Consider the following 21,917-nt stretch of genomic DNA (forward strand, 5'->3'; position numbering starts at 1 on the left):
AATTTTAGTTCGTTCTGTTCAACCTCCATCCTCCCAACTCGAAACCTTAGCTTCCATACATGGTACTGAGCTTGTTTGATTGGTTTTGATATTGTTCTTTCGGTTTTGTCATGGTTAAGGAAGAAGGGACTCCATATTGGTGCAAGGAAGCAATGAGCTAGCTTAGATCCATCATATACTTTAGATTTCTTAGTCATTTGAGGTATAAAGTTCATACATTGATCTTTGTTCTTCTAGATCTAAGTATGCTCATTATGGTTGGTTTTGGTCCCTTTTATGGATGCTCTTGGAGTTGAGGAACTCTAAAGATTTTTATGGCCCTTTTACGGTCATTGGACTTCTATTGATTAAGAAAAAGGACCATGTTTGGGATTTCTTGAATCTATGCATAAAGACTTAGATTTTAGTGAGCTTCATGGATTTAAGATTTTATATCTTGTATTATGGTGATGTATAATTCAATAAAGTTGGAAACTTTATCCACTAAGTTATTGAGAAAGTTATGAGCCTTAATCTATAAGGATTAAGCTCTTACTGAAGAAAATGTCATCCTAACCAAAACCATGAGGTGGCCAATGAAGGCTCATGACATGGTGGCGTACTGCAACTCATCTGTTTCGTCTGGACATGGGCATGGCGCAGCCAAGAACTTGCCACATTGTGGTGACCGTTTACTTCTATTGATCGTTAACCATTGACGTTTGGTCAAACTTGAGTAGAAATGGGTAGTTGGCTTTAGGATGGGCCCCGTTTGGAATTTGGTAGCTTGTGTTAGTTGTTCTATCGCCAGGGTCACTGTTGAGCTTCTACTTCTTAGCTTAGGTGAGTTTCCTCATTATACTATGTGTTACAATGTATATCCTTGCATGGTAGGATAGAGGGGAGTAATGGTATGCCGGTTAGAGTGTTCATCGGGTGGGTGATCATCGTAGTGAACGTCGAAGGGGTTGAATGTATTTATGTAAGATAGCCTGAAAAGTGTTGATCTAGGATTTCTTACCTATTTCTTGTTTGGTTGTAGATTTAGAGTATGATCATCTATTCGACTGTCTATCTTATCTCTTATTACATACAACTATGCATTCATTTAGTGATTCTACCAATTGTTTTGTATTGTGCAGTTTAAGCCTCTTTATAAGGTGAACTTGTTGTATATAACTGTTAAATACGTAGACTAGTTAGATAGTTTCATATGATGTTGAATTGTTTGTTTGTATCTATGTTATATATGTCGACATATCTTGTGGTGGGTTGAGGGTGGTCCTGCTTTATGCGGTATGCGAAGATACCTAGGCGAACAAATGCTATTTTGAAGGCTAAGTGAGGGCCAAATTTATGTTGAAGGAAAAAGGGGCAGACCAGTCATGGATTAAACGCCAATGTTGTGTACTTGTACGTATATTATGGTGTATTGTATTTTGGCGAACTCATTAGTCTTTGTTTTACAACTATGGGTTAAATGTTGTAGGTACTTTAGATGATCGTGCGTGACTATACACACATCGGCAACTTTCGTATTTTGTGATTTTGCACTTATGATCGTACTCTGATTTTGGAATGTAACTTTTGGAACAAGGTTTTTATGACATTGATTAACAAATGGTTTCTTTTATATGATTTAAAAATTGATTTTTTTTCATGAAAATTGGGACATCACAAGTTTAAAGATCAATTGACGGTTTAAAAGTCATGGCTATTAAACAATAACTTTGGCACAAGGAAAGAATAACCACAAAAAATGAAATATGAATTTCGCACCTGTCAAAACCCTAAATCTAAAAACCCTAGAATATATGATTTAATCAATTATATGGATTAGGAAGTGCTATAACAATAACTTGATGGCTCTGATACCACTGATGGGTTTTCTAGCATTCTATACACACTAGTTATGGCAGCGGAAGCAATACAAAACCCTATGTGTACACATACCATAAAAGATCTAGGTTCCCTATTTATAAAAAAGCAATCTCTTAATCTTCTTGATCTTATGGACGATTCATTGACTGAGATCTGGTTAAAACCACCCTTTCTCTGGATAAAGAGGACATGTAACACCCATTTTTCACTTGTATAATATAATAAAATATAAACATTTATTTATAAAAATAAAAATAAAAATATATTGATTTTTATCTCAAACGATCAACATGAAAGTTGTACTAGATGTCAATACGAACGTGTAACATCCATAAATTTTACGCCAAATTTAAACTTTTTCAATCATAAATAAAACAAATAGCATTGTTTACAAAATGTTTTCAAATCATTTTCCATCAGAGTGTCCCAAAAATCATAACATAAGGATGAGGAGCGGTACGGTCACGACATCGCCATTCCATGATCTCCTGAAGTACCTGAAACAATAAACTGATAACTGTAAGCTCGAGGGCTTAGTGAGCTACCCCCAAAATACCAATACCACACTTACAATACCATATCAGGAATAATCAATCAATCAACATGCATAATGGGCCATCGGCCTGACTGGACCGCCCTATCGGGCCTACAGTCTGTCAAAATCTATCCTGAGCCTTCGGCATGACTGGTCCGTCACGTGGGCCTACAGTCTCCTCGGACCGCTCATAAGGTATATTGACCTTCAGCACAAAGCAGGACCGCCTCAACCCAACCACAAGCAAATAACCATGTGCGCATACTATCATATACTGTCATATACAAACATCAAACATATCTATCTCATTGATGCTTCGTGCATGTGTTTTGGATTTCAGTGGCAGTTGGGATACGTATCTTTCGTTAGCAGAATTTTCGTATAACAACAGTTACCACGCTAGCATAAACCGACCTTCCTTCGAGATGCTATACGGGAGGAAGTGTAGGACCCTAATCTGTTAGGGCGAGGTCGGTCAGAGGGTCATGGGGAGTACGGAGGAAGTGCTAAAAACCACCGAGCAGATCTAACAGGTCCAGAGCAAGCTCCAGACTGCTCAGAGTCAGCAAAAGAGCTACGCCGAAAAGCGGCGTTCAGACTTGGAGTTTCAGGTGGGCGACATGGTCTTCCTAAAGGATTCACCCTGAAAGGGTGTCATCCAGTTTCGAAAGCGGGGCAAGTGGGGCCCCTGATATATCGGCCCCGCAAAGCTCAGCCAAATCCACAGCAGTTTCCCGCAAAGCTCATCCGGTTTCGGTACCGATTGGATCTTCCCGCAAAGCTCAGCCAAATCCACAATAGTTTCCATGTTTCCCAGCTACTGAAGTGCTTAGTAGATGAAACTGAGGTTATGCCCTTAGAGGACATTCAGGTTGATGACAACCTGAATTACATTAAGAGACCGGTGGCGATTCTGGATTACAATACGAAGGAGCTGAGGAGAAAGCGAATCGAGTTAGTGAAGGTGCAGTGGCAACACTGATAGGGTTCGGAGTGGACATGGGAGACCGAGCAGGAGATAAGGGAGCACTACCAAGAGTTGTTTTCAGACACAACAGACATTAAGGACGAAGTCTAAGATAAGTAGGGGAGAATTGTAACGACTCGTCCCTGGTACGCATTTAATTTATTTAAGTATTCATTTTGTAGAGCTACCTAACGATTTGGTAGCCCTAACTCGTCGAGTAGATGCTAGTTTTAAGTGATCTACTCGATGAGTCGAGAGCCTCGACTTGACGAGTAGTGCCGCCAGGAGGAAACCCTAATCTTTAGGGTTCGTAACCTATTTAAGCATCATATCTGGCCTCCACCCTAACCTCCACCACCTCCATGCCTTACTCTCGAAACCTTAATCAATCCTTGAGTGTTCTTGAGCTTTTTCTTGCCATTTGTGTGATTTGAAGCTAGAAGAAGGAAGGAACCCCTTGGTGATTAATGAAGAGGCAGTAGATCCGGAACTTGTATTGCATTTCAGACCCTTTGGAGGTATAAAGCTAATACCTTGGCTTATTTTCACTTAGATCTTATTCTAGGCTTGCTTGTTGTCACTCTTGGACCATTTCCAAGGTCATTTATGAGGTTTGAACTCTTAGTTGTTTAAGGACTTCAGATTTAGGAACTCTTGAGCTCTAGAAGCTCAAATTTGCCACCTTTATTCAGCCATGGCCCTATTCCATGATGTAGACCTCCAATTTTTCTTGGTATTGATGTTTTAGCCTCAAAACATCATGCATGCACGTCAAGTTAGCAACTTTACGTGTAATGCTAACCTAAGGAGTCCAGATCTGTGAGTTGGAAGCATTGGAATCGATTAGAATCAACTTTTTGGATTTGACATATGGGGGGACTCGAAGAGTTGTTCATGAAACTCGACAAGTCGAGTGGTGGTTCCCTAACCTTTTCTGGTTTTGAGTGAAACCGTTGAGTTTAGGAAGTGACTCAGCAAGATAGATGTGATTAAGACTAGGAAACTAAAGAACTCGAAGAGTCGGTGAAGGGACTCAACGCGTTGACTCGTTTTGTCACGATTCTGTACAAGATAGAACTCGATGAGTCCGTGAAGGGACTCGACGAGTTGACTTAGTTATCACGAGACTCGATAGCATAGAACTCGACGATTTAGGAGATAACTCGACGAGTTGGTTTGACTAAGAGTTGACCTTAGCTTTGACTTTGACGAGAGCATTGGCTTTAACCAAGGGTAACATGGTCATTTTATCATGAGAAGGATTATCAGATCTTGACTAAGTATTATTATGATTTTGATAGTTGGGGAGTCATTGGAGCAGCTACCAGAGATTCCTCACCATGAGTTTTTGTAGACAACTTTGTGAGGTGAGTTTTCTCATGTAGGAACAGGTTTAAGGCACCAAGGCCGGCCCGTTTAGTTAGTAGTAGTTCCGGACTACGGTCCGATGTAGATTTGTATGCTTTTCCGGATCTCGATCTGATGTTGGGGTGGCCCGAGGAATGCTTGTATGCTTGTATGCTTGATATCTATGTGATTTTTTCATGTGTTTGTTATGTGTTAGGTGTTTTGGACTTAGGTCCGATGTCGGGCAAGCCCAATGAAAATCTAGTTAATATGTTATGTTAGTATGTTTCCGGACTCCGGTCCGATGTCGGGGCGGTTCCCGAGTAATGTTAGTATGCTTCCGGATCTCAGTCCAATGTCGGGCGGGCCCGAGAAGTGTTTACGTGTTAGTATATGTGTTTATGTTATATGTTAGTTGATATGTTCATATGTATGTCGAGATCTGCTCGATGTCGGGCGGGGCCCGATGCTGAGCTAGACTCGATGTAGTAAGGGTGGGGCCCAATATATGATTATATGTTATGTATATGGTATGTGGTAATTTGGGGGAGCTCACTAAGCTTCGTGCTTACGATTTTCAGTTTTGATTTCAGGTACTTCCACTAGCAAGGGGAAGGGCTCGGGATGATCGCATGACACACACCACAGCTTAACCTGGTATGTTTTAAACTCTGATATTTTTCTCACATGATTTTGATATAGTATTTAACATGATGTTTTGAGATACACGATTTATAATATTTCTATATGATGATGGTTGATTTATGGTTTTATATTAAGTTTCAAAACAAAATTTCTGGATTGTATTTTTGGAATGTTTCAATATGATTTGAAAATTTAATTATATTCGTTTTAATTTATTTTAATTTTTTTGTTAAGATTATATTGATTACGAATTATCTCTTAATTAGATAAAATCTTTTGAATTTATATTGTTTCTTAAATTAGGTGATTTCTATCCTAATTAGGCATCATATTAGAGTTTCTAGATTATTATAAATATGATAGCCGTCATATAATTAAATAGTTTTTGAGATTTAATAAAGTTTATGAAAAATTTTAAGAACATATATTTTTCTTGTTGTTCTTTGTTACCGTTGAGTCTAGTAATTTTGATCATTGTTTATTTTGCATCATTTGAAATCGGAGCCCAGACGAAATAGATGGTCGTTGAAGATCTTGCTTAGCAACCGACGCTAGAGACTCACAAGATATATGTAGATAGAGCACAATAATTGTACTTGTGATGATTAATGAAAATACCCGAGTTGTTCCATCAAGACTCGCCAATAGAAAAGACTAAATTAGAACCAAGTGTTTGGGATGACGGCTGCGAGGAGGTCAATCATTTTTTCCAGGCTAAGACGAAAATGCCGCAAAGGAAGATACCATGATGATTAGTTGATGAATATTTATGTGAAGATCGAGAATCCCAAATTCATGGGATTAGAAGTATACATATCGAGTTTGTTTGAATATAAACCAACCTTTTGGACAAGGAGGATGAAGACGAGAGTAGTGATTTTAGTGACACCGATTTCGTTTATGATACGACACTTGTCTACGACACCGAAGATGAAGGTGAAACATTTGAAGAAGAAGTTGGTGTTCAAAATCCAATATCATCACCAAAGTTTGTGATTACAGAAACCGATGACTATAACGTCCCCAAAGAGTTTTCAGTACATGCTTTATAAACATGATATTCTTCCTATTGTTACTCAAGTAATAATTAAAGTCATTGATAAGTATCGAAAATACTTTTGACCGAGAATGTTTTCTCATTTGCTACATTTATGTTCGTTGTAAGGTTTGGAAGTTCTTTGCCATTTGGAAGCCGTGGGTAAGAGGAATTAGAGACAAAGACTCGAAGTTGGTGGCGAAGACTTTATGCCAAGTTTTTTTTTTCAAGGGAAGAATATACAAGAAATTTCAAATATGATTGGAAGATTTATTTATATTAATTTTAATTTATTTTCAGATTTTTTTGTTAAGATTTATCTAGATTAGGAACTATCCCCTAATTGGATAAAATATTTTGAATTTATATTGTGTCATAAATTAGAGATTTCTATCTTAACTAGGAGTAATATTATGGTTTTTAGATGATTATAAATGGGATATTCGACATAAAATTAAATAGTTTTTAATTTTTAATAAAGTGTATTAATGAATTTGTAAAAATTCTTAAGAATTAGATTGTTCTTGTTTCCGATCACTGTTTATTTTGCATATATATATATATATATATATATATATATATATATATATATATATATATATATATATATATATATATATATATATATATATATATGATACAAAGCCTTAAAAGAAACATATAATAAAAATGGATAATGACTTGAGAGGGTAACCAATTATACATTTTATATATATTTGGCCAATTAATTTTTTGGTGCACACTTAACCCTTAAACTTTTATTTTTGTTTAAAACATACCATTAGTACGTACAATGGAAGGTAAAACTTGTTTTGAGGGGTTTAAGTTCCACCTGCGACGACATTTCCGAGATTCCTTATATCCGACAACTTATAACGTCCCAAAAATATCAAAAAGATTTTTGATTTATAAAGTAAAATAACAAATTAAGCCTTTGCTAAAAAAACCATTGAGTAACATTTGTTGGATCGAAACTGTAACGACCCAAAATTCAAGACCAAAAATTTCTTTTAATAAATCATTACTTAAAGTAAAGTCATCATTCCAAAACATAATACGAGTATAAGTTTTCAAAACACATGTTCATTATCAGAGTAAACATTCTGAGGCTGTCTAATCTATGGTGTGTGCCATGCGATCAACCCGAGCTCTGCCCTTCGCTACTGGAAGTACCTGAAACCAAAACTGAAAACCGTAAGCACGAAGCTTAGTGAGTTCCCCACCCTACCACATACCATGCTTAACCACATACTGCACATACTAGGCCATGCCCACTATCTTGGGCCTCGCCCGCTACAACGGCCCCGCCGCTCCAGGCCCCGCCTGGCTTCGAGCCCCGCTCGGATACAGATCTGTTTTACTTAGGCCTCGCCTGTCACAGGGCCTCGCCCGCCAACAAATAATAACACATAAACATTTCACAACACATAACTAACACACGCAACTGGTTCTGTCCTAAGGCCTCGCCTATCCTGGGCCTCGCCCGTGTCCTGCTACTGATGAGTCATGGGACCCCGTCCACGCTCCTAATGGTAGTGAGGTACGGGCCTAGCCCACTCTCACTCCTGTTCTAGTTTGAGCCTCGCCCCTATTCTGCTACTAATGAGATATGGAACCCCATCCACACTCTGCTATTGGTGAGATATGGGACCTCGCCCACACTCACCTCCCTACCAGGCACATACATGTATCACACAGACAACAAGTATAACTATCATATAAACAATTCCTTGGGCACCCGCCCGCTATTACAGGACCTCGTCCTGAAAATAATACTAGCATACTGTGCCTAGGGCTAACCCCCGGGTCTTCTACTCATAACTACATGGGCCGGCATTGTGGCCTTAGACCCATTCACACAAAGGGAAACTCACCTGCACTGGCTGAACTTGCTGATGATCTCACTAGTTGCTGCCCGACAACTCACGGAACTCCTGCTCCCCTTGCTCCCCGAACTACCAATATCAATACAACACTGAGTCTAACTGACCCCCGAAAGACAATCAAGTCCACCCTGGTCCAAGGTCAAAGTCCTGGCCAAAGTCAACCTTCCAGGTCAACCCTACTCGCCGAGTCACCCTACTGACTCGCCGAGTTCATAATGTTCAGATTCCTTCCAATCGCGACTCGACTCGCCGAGTCAGTCCATGACTCGCCGAGTCTACCGATTTCTGAGTCCAGGCCTGTCCAACTCACTGAGTCTCCACCCGACTCACTAATTCGAGTCTCAACTCGAAGGGTTTGGGATTTCGCGACCTGACTCGCCGAGTACAAGGCAATCTTCATACGACTCGACGAGTTGTTCATCCCACTCGTCGAGTTTCTCCACAACTTCATGCTACTCGCCGAGTCCACTCAAAGGACTCGCCGAGTCCCTTCAGTTCTCCTTACATGCAGAGGACCTTTGAGTCATGCATGAACTCCAAACTGTAAATCCGCCCTTCCCAAGCCTTTTCCCCATGTAAAGTTGCAAACTTTACGTGTAGAGAAGGAGATATAGGCAAAATAAGCTATAAACTAGGGCTTAAGGCAAAAAGACTCCATGATCCACTCAAGGGCTAATACTTTACGGAATTCTAGACCAAAACAAGCATGGATCTCAGGTAGCAACCTCAGATCTGGACCTCAAGCTCGAGATTGATCTCAAACATGGCTTAAAAGCCCCAAAACTCATAACCAAGGAAAATCTGGAGGAGAGAAATGACTTAATACCTTCAAATGCTCTGAAATGATCCCCAAACTTCGGATCCAATGCCACTCCTTGATGCTTCAAAGATTCCCACTTCTTCTTCTTCCTTTAAATCACTCAAAAATGGCCAAAAGCATGAATGAGCACAATGGGGGCTTAGGGTGCGGCGTTCTGAGTGTGAGAGACAGTAAAGGAGCACTAGGAAGAAGAATGAGGCGATTAAATAGGCTCCAAGCCCCAGATTTAGGGTTTTCCTTGCACAGACCCTATTCGCCGAGTCGCCTTGGCCGACTCACCGAGTTGGTCACTTATTCCTCGAATCGGATCCCGCTCGGACTCGTCGAGTTCCTCCTTGGACTTGCCGAGTCCCTCCTAAATTTAGGGTTTCCTTTGCTTTCTTGGCTTTCCAAAATCTTGGGTGTTACAGAAACCATACATTATTTAGAGTTAAATTTACAAAACAACATAAATGAACATCTTCGATGTGTGTGTACAGTCCCACCGAGCTCTTTACACGAACGACTTGCAAAATGTTTAATCTACAACTATAAGCATAAATATTAGTGAGTTCTCTAGTATACCACATATTCCATCATACATACAATGCATCCACACAGAGTGTTCAACTTAGTGCCGACTAGCTAAATCTCCTTTCCACATAAACATATGGAACAATCATACATGAAATAAAGGGTCTGCTCCAACCGCGGGTGAATGTTATGGGCCACATCATAGTCGTACATTCACGTATTGCCATGGGCCACATTATGGTCTTTCCTTGCACTGTCGAGGGTAAAATCTCGGTCTTACATACAACTGCGAAGGGCCGGATCCGGGTCTTCCATACAACTGCCAGGGGTCAGATTCCAGTCTTTCATATAATTGTTAGAGACCAGATCCTGGTCTTCTATACAATTGTCAGGGGCCAGATCCTGGTCTTCCATACAATACATAAAGTCACATGTAGTCAGTGACCAAATAAACGGTCGAACAGATGACCCACCCAAGAGCAAGCAATCAAACATGAACATCACACTTAGGAATCAAACCAAGAGTTCTCCAGCTATCCAACTTAAACTACATAGAACCCAAGATATCGTTCCCAGCTAACCATGTAACATAAATACGTAATAGATACTAGCATATCCATACCCTTAGCAGCTAGCCTTCCTTAGTTACCCTACCACTGACTGCTTCTCAATTAAGTCCTTTGTTGGTCAGTCATACATAATCCTGATAACTGGCCTACCCCAGTTACCCTAACCAAACATAACTCCTAAAAGTATCATACGATCAACAAGCAAGACCTCACCAGTCTAGCATACTAAGACACCAAGTGTCCTAAACTACACATGCATAACAAGGAGTTATCCTAGCCAACTTTCATAGTTGGACTCTAACAGTGCATCTATCTTACCATGCAAAGGATATACAATGGGATACATGGCATATTGAGAAACTCGCCAGACTGAAGAACTGGAGAAGCACAACAACACTCCCATTCCTTTCACTGATCAATCCCACAAACCAACTAACAGTAAAAGAGATGAATCCTTAATCAACAAACCAAATCCTCAAAGTTTGACCCTAAGTCAAATTGGTCAAAAGTCAACGGTCAACTAAGTCAGCTATCACCATGACGTGGTGACCTTTTGGTTACGTCATGGGTATGTCCAGAAAAACCATCGTGATGCTGAATCCATCCATAACATGGTGACCTCTTAGCCACGTTGTGGTTACTGCCAGAAGCCAAATTTTCTCATTAAGAGCTTAATACTTACATATCAAGGCTCATACTTCCAAATCTGATTCTTCTTAATGAATTAATGGATAAACTTTCCAACTTTATCTATTAGGACCTCACCACAAGACCAAATCTAAAACCCTAAGTCTATAAAATCGTTAATAAGATCTCAACATGTGAACGGAGCAAAAGAGGCCAGGATTTAACTCTTTTCCATCATCTAGGGCTAAAAGATTGTCACCAAACAAGCTGAAGGCTCTAGAGTTGTCCAAACCTCCAATCAAGGGACTTCATGACATGAAATAAGAGAAGAGGATGATAAAGGTGGAAGTTTTATACCTTCCCAAGCTCTACAAGATACATGAGATGGAAGATCTGAAGTAGATACACTCTTCTAACTAGCAAGCACACCTTTTTCTTCCAAAGTGAAAACCAAGGCTTCAAACCACAAGAACACCAAGAACACATCAAGAATCATCAAAGAGGGCTAGGGTTTCGTTTTGGAAGGTTGGAGGCTAAAGAGGATGCCCTAATCTTGGGATTAGAGGCTTTAAATATGGAATAAACCCTAAAATTGTTGGCTTGGGCTGCAACAACCACCACGTCGTGGCAACTCTATTGCCATATCATAGTTCTTACCAAAAGTGTGCAGTCCATAAAAGCTATGACACGTCGTGGTCATCCACGCACCACGTTGTAGCATAGGGTTTTTCCCCCCAAACCCCATCTTTAATCCCGTTAAATTTTTAGCTGATCCACACTGAAAAATGGGTGTTACACAAGTTCTCCAATAATCTTCTCCAACCATATTAGATGTGGAATCGCATTTTTGAGTTATTGGGTTTCTAAAATAGAGTTGTTTGAGCATGTTCTTATGAAATCTGATTTCAGATTTGCCATCATTTACCATAAAAATCGAGTTTTGAAGCTAGGGTTTTTGTGTTTTCATGTTCAACTTATGAGGAAATCGAAATTCAGATATGCCATCGTTTATCATAAAAATCGAGTTTTGAAGCTAGGGTTTTTGTGCTTTCATGTTCAGCTTAGGAGGAAATGGAAATCGGAAAGATGAAATCGAATTATAAGCGTGATCTAGAATCAAAATCGAAATCTAAAGGAGGAAGTCGATTTCATGAACACAACTGCAAATGATTTTATATTCATTTGTGTTCATGTGTCCATCTTCATCTCCCACCTTCGATTAGAAATCCAACTTCCATTTTCCCGATTAACCCCAACCATGATCCATGATTTTAGTGACAATAATTTCACAGGTTCAATCTCATTGCTTCCTATGATACCAAGAACAATAAAGAAGATCGATTGTCCATCCAATGTTGGTGTAATTTAGGAATGTTTGAAGTTCTTGGATGCATCAAATAATCGTTATCCCTAATAAAAAAATCGCGATATTAGACATTTTGAATATTAATGGACGGAACACTTCGAAAAAAAACTAGAAATGAGAAGAAAAAATAACCTTAAATGTTTTTAGTTAGTCCGAAATGCCAATAACAAATACCAAATAAGTTATTTAGCACAAAATGATTATATTTGTAAAATAGATAAAATTTAGTTATTTTTATTAAAAACTTCATTATGCGATAGTTACAAACAACATGGTAACCGTTGGCATATAAAAACAAAAACGAACAAGGATGAAAGGTCATTGTTTCGTAACAATTAATTGAAGTTGAACCATGAGGAATGGTCTCAACGCATGGGCTTTGTCCAACTTTTTATGACACCCTTAAGAAAGGAATAAACCTTAGAAGCCAAAAAGACAAGCAAAGACATACAAATCATCGAAATTGTTGTTTCCAACTAGACAAAACCTGTTTAACAAGAACAACCATTTTGAGAAACTTCTTTAAACCCTTTGGTCATGTTGTATATGTAGTAAAAAGATACCAAATTCGATTATCCTTTTTTATTCCTTCTGAAAATTCTATAAAGTTGCATCTTTTTCCTATTTAGACTTTAGACAACTAATAAACGTCGTTTAAGAACATGATTAGGTGATAAAACCGTTTTAATTGTATTTTAATTTCATTTTGATTCTTTCAATACACACAACAACACAACTCTAGAGAGAGAGAGAAAAAGAGGTTCCTCTATTTGACTCGTACCCCCTTTTAAGTTTCCAACTCATTGCTTAGCTTTCAACTCCACCCATAATCATCCAAACCTGAAACCCTTCTCCTTTACCTACCTGAAATTTCACGATTGACGAACAATCGGCAACCAAAATGATGGGGATTTTGAAAGATGAGAAGAGTAAAAGAGTATTGAGAGGAATCAGAACGGTGTTCTTCTTGATAACCATGATTATATCTTTCCTCATCTTCTCTGCGCCGATACTTGTCGCCGTCGCCGACGTTCTCCTCCCGACTGCTCTGTTCTCAGCTTCACTTTCATCTCCGTCAGACGATCCTTCCTTCCTCCAAACGCTATCATCTCATTTGAGCAATTACGATTTTCGTTACTCGCTTATCGATATCCCTCTCATCTCGATAATCAGATCCGGAATCATTTTATGTATGTTCATCAATCGATTAATGAATTCCAGTACAATTGACATTCGAGTCATCATTGACTGTGATCTGAACGCCTGACCGGATGTTTGTGAATTTTCTCAGGTGTATACGGATTGTGCGACGGACATGGACTATCCACGACCACGGGTCCATACTTGGGAATTACGACGGTTTGTTCAGTAGCGTCGTTGTTTTTTGTGTCATTAAAGGCGTCGTACGTGTTCGGCGGCGGAAGTGGTGGTTTTGGAGCGACGGAGGTGGCGTTGTTTGTTTGTTCGCCGGCGTTGGCGATTGGTCACATCGTGGTGGCATATCGGACTAGTTGTAGAGAGCGACGGAAGCTTCTTGTTTACAAAATTGATATCGAAGCTGTAAGTTTTTATTTTTTATTTTTCTTTTCTATCTATTTTCTAAATTTAAAAATACCAAAATTATACAACTATACATGCATAATGTACAATCTATGAAGCATAAAAATGTCGGATTTAGCAAGTTTACAACGAATTTAAATTCAAATTTATTGTATTTAAACGATTTTAATAATTAAATACGATGAGAATATACAAGAAAAAAAAAATGCAACTTGCATTAAGGTGGGTCCTCCCAATTCGGTTTATAAAACGGTTTTTTTGTTTACCTTCTTTGATTATCTCATGAATTTTTATAAAGAATTATTTGGTATAAATCCCAAATGATTTACAAATTATTCTTTCGTATTTATAAAATTTATATTGCATCAATGAAAACGTTCAGTTTTGACTTTATGTATTTATAACATGTAAAGTATTAATAATTATACGAGTATTAAATAAACGATATCATTATGAAAGCTAAGTGTATAATATATCGGTATAAAATAATAAATCTTATTTTAATTCCATGTGGAGGGATTTGGTTTTATTTTAATTATTGACATTATTATTCTTGATAAATATTGTTTCGGATTCAAAAAAGTCTAGTAATCAAAAACAATTCGTACAAGTTTTTATTTCAATCTTGTTGACTTTCATTCCCCAAGTTGCGTTTTCTAGAAAAGCGTAATTCTTATTTATTTTTGTTCATAGTATTTGTAGTCATTTTCAATATCGTTATTTATTCTCCCAATAAATTGGACATGCCTTTAACAAAAATATAATTTATTTGATAAAGTCAAAGTATAATAGTTAATAGTAATATAAAAATCGAAAAGTAAAAAAGTAAAAAAAAAAAAAGAAAATTAAAATTACAACAGTGGTGCTAGCACGACTAGATATTGGCATGATTCTCCTGTTTTACATTCATGATTAATTTTCTTATTATAGATTTGTTTTAATTTAATTATTAAATTTGAATTTAAAACTTGATTCTTAAAATTAAAATTTTTAAACCTTATTTTAGGTATCAACATTCACATTCAAGAACGGGTTTCAAAGGTACTCCAAGATTCTTCACGATGCAAGAGTCAAAGTCAAACTTCAAAACTAAAAGGAAAACCACAACAACCCTACGACGCATTATCAACTTGTACCATATGCATCACCAACTTGTACTATGGTTACGCCAGTTTTGCAGATCCAAGTTACAGGTATGCATCATCAACTTGTACAATATAACAGAACTTTAATAAAATTAGAAGTTTTTAAAGTTTACTCAACACAATACCCTATTTGGTGGTGTACCTTGTATGTAGCATTATAACCTCGTGCATTAAGGACTTGTACTGTACAGGCGACAGGCATGATTGAGTTGTACGTTACAAGCATTGATGCAGAAAACAGTTGTACATGTCTGCTAAAAGATCTATAAAGAATCTTTTTATTTGGTCATTTGTGTGTCTTTTTATTAAACCAATTTCAGTCATGACCATGTGCGCAACGTGTAGACCCGTTTTTCAGTTGGGCTCGACTTTTTAGGTTTTTTTTTTTTTTTTGTAATTTTAATTTATTTTTACTTTTTGCAGATACTCCTAAGGAGGAATTTAGCTTGATGAGAGATATTTGGGAATGTATGTAAAGATTGTGAGGTTATTGGGAATTATTTTATTATAGAAGGAATTGGGGTTACAAGTATCGGGTTTGATCAGTTTCCCTTAGAAAAAAAAATCATGTAAATATTTTGTTTCATGTTTGTAATTGGATTAGTAGTGGTGGTGTGGTTGTTATTGGGTGGTTTTGAAAACTTGTTTAAATTAGTTGGTTGTGGGAGTGTACATTTTCAAGAAATTACCAAAAGAAAGCCTTGAAGTATTATAAATACATGGTGGCTCTTTAAAGGTCATATAGGGTGAGAGTTCTATATGATTATATTAATAAAAAGCAATATGAGTAGAAAGTAACTAAAACGTGGGAAAAAGAACAAGATACGTGTTATAATTTTAAAGAGAAAAAGGAGGCCAACACCGTTATGTTCATCTAACATTGCCTATCTTATCGTTGAATTTATATGAAATATATTATAACAGGATTACTTCATCTCCAACTTTTGTGGGAAATGAATGATGTGGCTAAAAATGTTCTTATTCAAAGCGTCCAAATGTGTACCATAACATCCCGCTCCCGAGTTCAATTTAACGAGAGAAAAGAAAGGAAATGGGCGGAAATGAGAGGAAAGTAAGAGAGATTGATGCTCCCGAGTTTCATTAAAAAAAGGAAATGGAAGGATCACTTTCTCTCCTAACTTTCCTTCCGATTTGGAAGGATTTGAAAAGAAAGAATAAAATATTTAACCTTCCTTTCATTTCTCTCCAACTCGGGAGCATAAAAGATAAATTTGTTTTCCTTTCTTTTCTCTTATTTTCTCTCCTTACTTTCTTTTCTTTTCTCTTCTTTTCTTTGCTTCAACTCGGGAGCGGGGTGTAACAGACAGAAGAAGATGGAAATGGTGATTTTGTGTTTTTTATGACAATTACCCCAATTGGATTCTAGAGCGTATAGTAGTGGAAAATGGGATTGCAAATGAGTGGGGCCAATTCAAATGTCTCTCCAAAAGAATGTAGAGCTACGTGCATTGCCTATAACATGAAAATATCATTAGGGTGGATGTTATATTCATTGAGGTTAGACACAACCTTGACAATATTACACCGTACTCTTGTGGTTTACTTTTATTTTGGTGCCCGAGAGGCTGTTGAGATAAATTGTGTAAAATATGAATTGTTTTACTCCATAGATATTTGTCTCGAATTTGAGTTACCACCACCATTCCATGAGAAGGGAACAAGTTTGCACTCTAACGGATCACCACAAGACCTCCATTTGTTTTAGAGCTTGTTTTGGTTAAATAATTTGATGAAAGAAAGTTGTTAGAGTTTCTTAATAATTTTCAGTACCAGTTTAGACATAATGCATTTTAAATAATCAAGTTAACAGTTATTGAAAGGTCTATATGCTAACAGTTATTGAAAGGTCTATATGCCAAGAATCATTATAGAGTGATATTGTTAGATAAAATATGACCCTAAATGGGTACAGTAACAGCTTGATAGAATTGATTATTTAGTAGAAATTGATTTTAAATAAATATTCATAGCTTCTTATAAATAAATGAAAATTATTTATTTCTTGGAAATAATAATGTTCATTAGCAAATAACATGATATATCATAATGTATGTGTAACATCCTAATTTCCAGGTATGAGATTTATTCTTAAACCAAGTTTTCCTTTGGAACTTGGCGAGTTGATAGCGTCAACTCGGCGTGTGGAAGGGATTTTGGGTCGCACATTTTCATGGACCAACTCGGTGAGTTGGCGTGGAGAACTCGACGTGTTGATGGCTAGGTGGGAATCCCTAAATTTTATTGGATGTTGCTATGGATGGATTTCATAAAGGTTGCAACTTTATGAATCTCCAGGTCAAGGTGGCATTATAGTGGTTTAGATCTCCAGGTCAAGGTGGCCTTATAGTGGTTCTATAAAGCACCAACCTTTGGGACGTTTTTGAGGCCAGTATCTCTTCTGGAAAACTTGGGTTTCAGACCTCAAGGATTTAGTGATTAATGATTAAGCTCTTAAGTTTTCAAGCCTTGTGGAGGGGTTTTGATCACTTGGAGTATCCCTAAAGGATAAATTTGGAAACTTTATCCTTTTAGACAACATTTGAGTTTAGATCTGAGCCATAGAGTCCCTGGAATCGAAGAATCAACTGAATGTGTTAAGCTGGGTAAAATTCGACGAGTTTTCCAGCTAACTCGGTGAGTTGGGTAGGGTTTTCCCAACCTTCTGAGTACTATAGAAACTCAACGAGTTCAGTGGTGCACTCGACGAGTTGGGTCAACATGGTCTGTTGACATTAACCATTGACTCTGACTTTGACCATGGTTGACCAAGTTTGACTTTTGAGGGCAATTTGGGTATTTCAAAATTTTGATGGAATTGGTTATATGGTGGTTGTAGGCATTCAAGTCGAGAGATGAGATTTGGAGTCAAACCTTATCAGTTCTGCACTACTTGTGAGGTGAGTTTTCCTCACTGTACTTTCGGGTCAAGGCACCAAGGTCGGCCCATTGGTTTGATAATTGAATATCATTGATATGTTGAGTATGGAATAAATATGCATGCTAGTGTTGATATGCTAGTTGGTAGATATGTAGGACTACATGTGATACTGCCTGTTTATCTGTATATGATGTTATATGTTATATGACGACATATTGTGTGGGTTGGGTTGAGATTTTACTGCTCTGTGTTGTAGCCAACAAACCCTGGAGCATACCAGATATGAGTTGAGGGCTAGGGAGGGCATGTGAGACTCGTACAGAGGGATCATAAGCATTCCATATACGAGCTGAGGGCCGGGAAGGGCATGTCATATTCATACTGTGGTCTTAGCGGTATTCAGTCCGAGGATTGATCAAGCTGGGGAGCAAGCTAGACATAATTTGTGGGCTAAGGGCAAGCCAGACTTATGTTGTGGGCTCAAGGGTAATCTGGTATGTTAGTTGTGGACCCATTGCATGCTGATATTAGATTTGTACTATTTGCTATGTATTGGTATTTTGGGGGAACTCACTAAGCTTTGGGCTTATAGTTTTGGATTATGTTTCAGGTACCTCAGAGAATCGCGAGAAAGCGAAGGTGTGATCGTGCACATCCTCATGTTTTGTTTCTTGATTTTGGGATTTCTCTGATGTTTAAACATGTTTTAAAAACTACAATGTAAACAACTATGATTTTTGGTTGATTGGAAAAGTTTAAATTTACATGTATTTTTATGAGTGTTACATGTTAGTATCAAAGCCTTGGTTTGAGTGAATTGGAGGAACACTCGTGTGAATCCAATCTCAAACCAAGGAAAAAGAATTTTCAAAATGATTTTTCAAATGGTTTTCAAAAATACTCAAGGAGGATGTGATGTGTACGATCAGCCGGAGCCAGTAAGTAGACCCTAAAATACCATACTATTATCTGATATTGAGATATGTTAGAACAACATGCTAGTATTAGGATAAGGATCTTTAGGAATTACATGACAATATTACCTGATATATGATGCCTTATCTCTTGTAGGGAACTTGATTGATTGTTCTATGACTCTTTCGTGTGTGAACAGACTATTCAGTGAATACGCTAAGTCACATGCTACATGGGTTAAATGATCTTAGGTTAAGGGATTTGGTCCTGCTGCACAACTTGTAACAACATGAAAATTTAAAACAATTTTTCATTTTTAAAATGCATACTTTTCATATCATATTGTATAAAAATTCTTTTATTCAATTATAAAGCACAAATCTGAAATAATCCAGGATCCTCATAACTCTTTCTCTGGTGTGTACAATCAAGCTGGTGCCATCCCGTGATCCTGAGAAGAAAACCTAAAACACATAACACATAACACATAACACATAACACGTTAAGCACGAAGTTTAGTGAGTTCCCCAAAATACCACATACAACACATATTAGCCTCACGAGGCTATAACTTTGTATGAACCTCTAGTCAATGTGTATCAATGGGACCCTCCAGTCCCATAACTCTATGGACCCTCTGGTCCTAACTCTGTAAACTATGAAACATACATAACATAAATCACATAGAAATAATGTAGTATATCACATCATATAAATAGCTTACAAAATACTCTGTCACATAACTCTAAGTACCACTCTAGGTAAAGTATAGTGAGAAGACTCACCTCGGATGAAGAACAACTCCTATAAACACTGCTGCAACGCACCGGCATCTAACTCTGTGCCAAACCCACAATTATCTCAATTAGGAGCTAAGTCCAACCTCTCGATTATTGGGTCTAAAGATAGACCACCTACCAGCCCATCAATGCCCTAAACCCATTGGGCCCACCAAGGCCCAATAATAAATGGGTTTCCCTGAAGCCCAAATCTCAACCTACATGACAAGCCCAACCTAAGGGCCCAAGGCATAATTATATTATTTGTCTCTGCTCATAGATTCAAATCCACAGGTCCAAAGATTTAGGTCCAACACTTAAAGCCCAACAATAAAATCTAGCCCAAAAGCGTACAGAGAGATTACGTGGGGTGTACCTCCTTGGTACATTTAGCGTACTCAAGTGCGCATGAAACTGATCGGGGACCTCGACCCAGTACACAGGGCGTACTGGAATTACACCGCGCGTACCCTCAGTTTTGCTTAATCTAATTTATGGGTCTTAACCCATTAAGACCTTAACTCATCTCTTATATCCGTACTTCCTAACATCTCTTACTCCATAAAGTTTTAGTCCCTTGCATGGCTGATAAGGTCACAACACATGAAACTGTTAGTTTCTTAACCCAAAATGCACATAACTTATGCATGGTTTGATTCTCATGATCAAGATCTCATTTTTATGGTTCTTTACCACTAAAAACACTTAAAAGGACAGGTTATTAATCTTTGGAGTTCACCAACTCACAAAGTTCCAATCTTGGGACATAAAACCCTAAAAATGGACCATACTAAGCATAGATCAAAAGAATGGGAAAGCTTTGAGCTTTATACCTTCAAATGATGCTCTAGCCCCAAGAAAGCTTGGATCCAAGGCCTTGACTTCAACTCCATTCTCTTCCATGCTCCTTCTTTACTCCAAAGAGCCCACAATAACACATATAAGCTCAACATGGCCACCCACAAGCTAAAGAATGTATATTAGGGCTTGAGAGGGTTTATTGACTGAGGAAGGTGGCCAAAAATGAGACCATCTCATTCCTTAAATAGGGACACTACTCGAATTAGGGTTTTCCCTCAGCGCCTAGTACGCCCAGCGTACTAGGTAGTCCTCGCGTCCATTTCACGCTCATAGGTACGCTAAGCGTAACCATACTTACGCCCAACATACCCGATGCCACTCATTTCTCAATAAGGACCAAACTTGCCATAAATTCCAAACTATCATAGTTTCTTTGATATATCTCAGATTCCAAAGATCCTCATATCTACGGAATGGTGATGAGATGCCATACGCTTTAGCAACTCGCTGCAACCCGAGACCTCCCCATGCCCGGCTCGTGGCTCACGAACCCTAATCACGGGAAATCTGAAATAGGATGTTACAAAGCTCTTGACTCAGTCCAACCATTGTAGGATTAAATCTTTTAGTCTAAGATTGTTTAAGCTATGCGTCATGTGATTGTATTCATGAAATAGTTATCTGGCACCAATGTCCAGTTATAGGTTGCCGGCCTAGTGATCATGATGGTTCATTTCTTCTGCTTGTAGTGCTTTCAGTGGGATGCGTGTAACACCCACAAATTTGGGCTAGTCAATTAAGATATAATAAGCGTTAAGAATGATTTTTTATAGAAGATTATCTAGGATAAATAATCTTAACCAAAGTAATAGTTAGGGTCAACAATTGTAACATATTTGACATAATAAAGAAGAATTATATGAATATTATGTGTTTCAGGATTATTTTAATATAATAAAATAAGAAAAATCAATCGAATCGCCTATAAATCGAAAAAATAAGTGTGGTGAAACACACACACACACACACCTAATGTACGACTCTAGCCCTCCCCAAGCTTAAAGATAAGCATCATACCCGATGCCTGGAGAGGGTGGAACAACATATTGCGAAGGAGGAGGAGGAGGATAATATCCAGAGTTTTGGGTCCATGCCCAAAAGTCCTCCTCATGCTTACGTTGGTGCTCTTGATCCCGAGCATATTGAGTGGTGACAGAGGAAAAACTTTAGGTTACGCTCGTGAGGTCTTGGTGGTAGGTGTTAATACGGGTTTGAATCAAGTGGAATTGATCCATGTATTGTTGGTGGTATGAAAGGTGTGTAGCATCGTGGGATGAGCTAGCACCACCCATGGGAGGAGAATTTTGTGGTGCTGCCTCGCCACCCTCATCATCATCTTCACGTTCTTCACCTTCCTCATCTTCCTCACCAGAAGAGGAGACAAGGAAAAGGTAGTGTCACACCCCAAAACCAAGAATGGCGGAAACATTCTAGGGCGGAGGACGTCATGTATAGTATCACAAAACAATATAATAGTAAACAAGTAAACAACATCATCCATTGCATTAAATATATAATTTTAATACAAGTGTGTTCTGAAGTATATAAGACACCAAAATATGAATCAAAATAAAAGATGAGTCTTGT

The 21,917-nt window shown here is 38.0% G+C and overlaps 1 protein-coding gene across 1 annotated transcript; it reads left to right on the forward strand.

The window, feature by feature from the left end:
* Window positions 1-12,818: 12,818 nt before the first annotated feature.
* Window positions 12,819-15,530, forward strand: LOC145018595 (uncharacterized). Its single transcript, XM_078976472.1, has 4 exons — window positions 12,819-13,361; window positions 13,463-13,731; window positions 14,738-14,924; window positions 15,300-15,530. The coding sequence occupies exons 1-3, from the start codon at window positions 13,073-13,075 to the stop codon at window positions 14,822-14,824; spliced, it is 645 nt and encodes a 214-aa protein (XP_078832598.1). The 5' UTR covers window positions 12,819-13,072; the 3' UTR covers window positions 14,825-14,924; window positions 15,300-15,530.
* The last annotated feature ends 6,387 nt before the right edge of the window (window positions 15,531-21,917 follow it).

This window comes from Lactuca saligna, chromosome 9 (genome assembly GCF_052625555.1).
Source record: "Lactuca saligna cultivar CGN05327 chromosome 9, ASM5262555v1, whole genome shotgun sequence".
Taxonomy (NCBI): domain Eukaryota; kingdom Viridiplantae; phylum Streptophyta; class Magnoliopsida; order Asterales; family Asteraceae; genus Lactuca; species Lactuca saligna.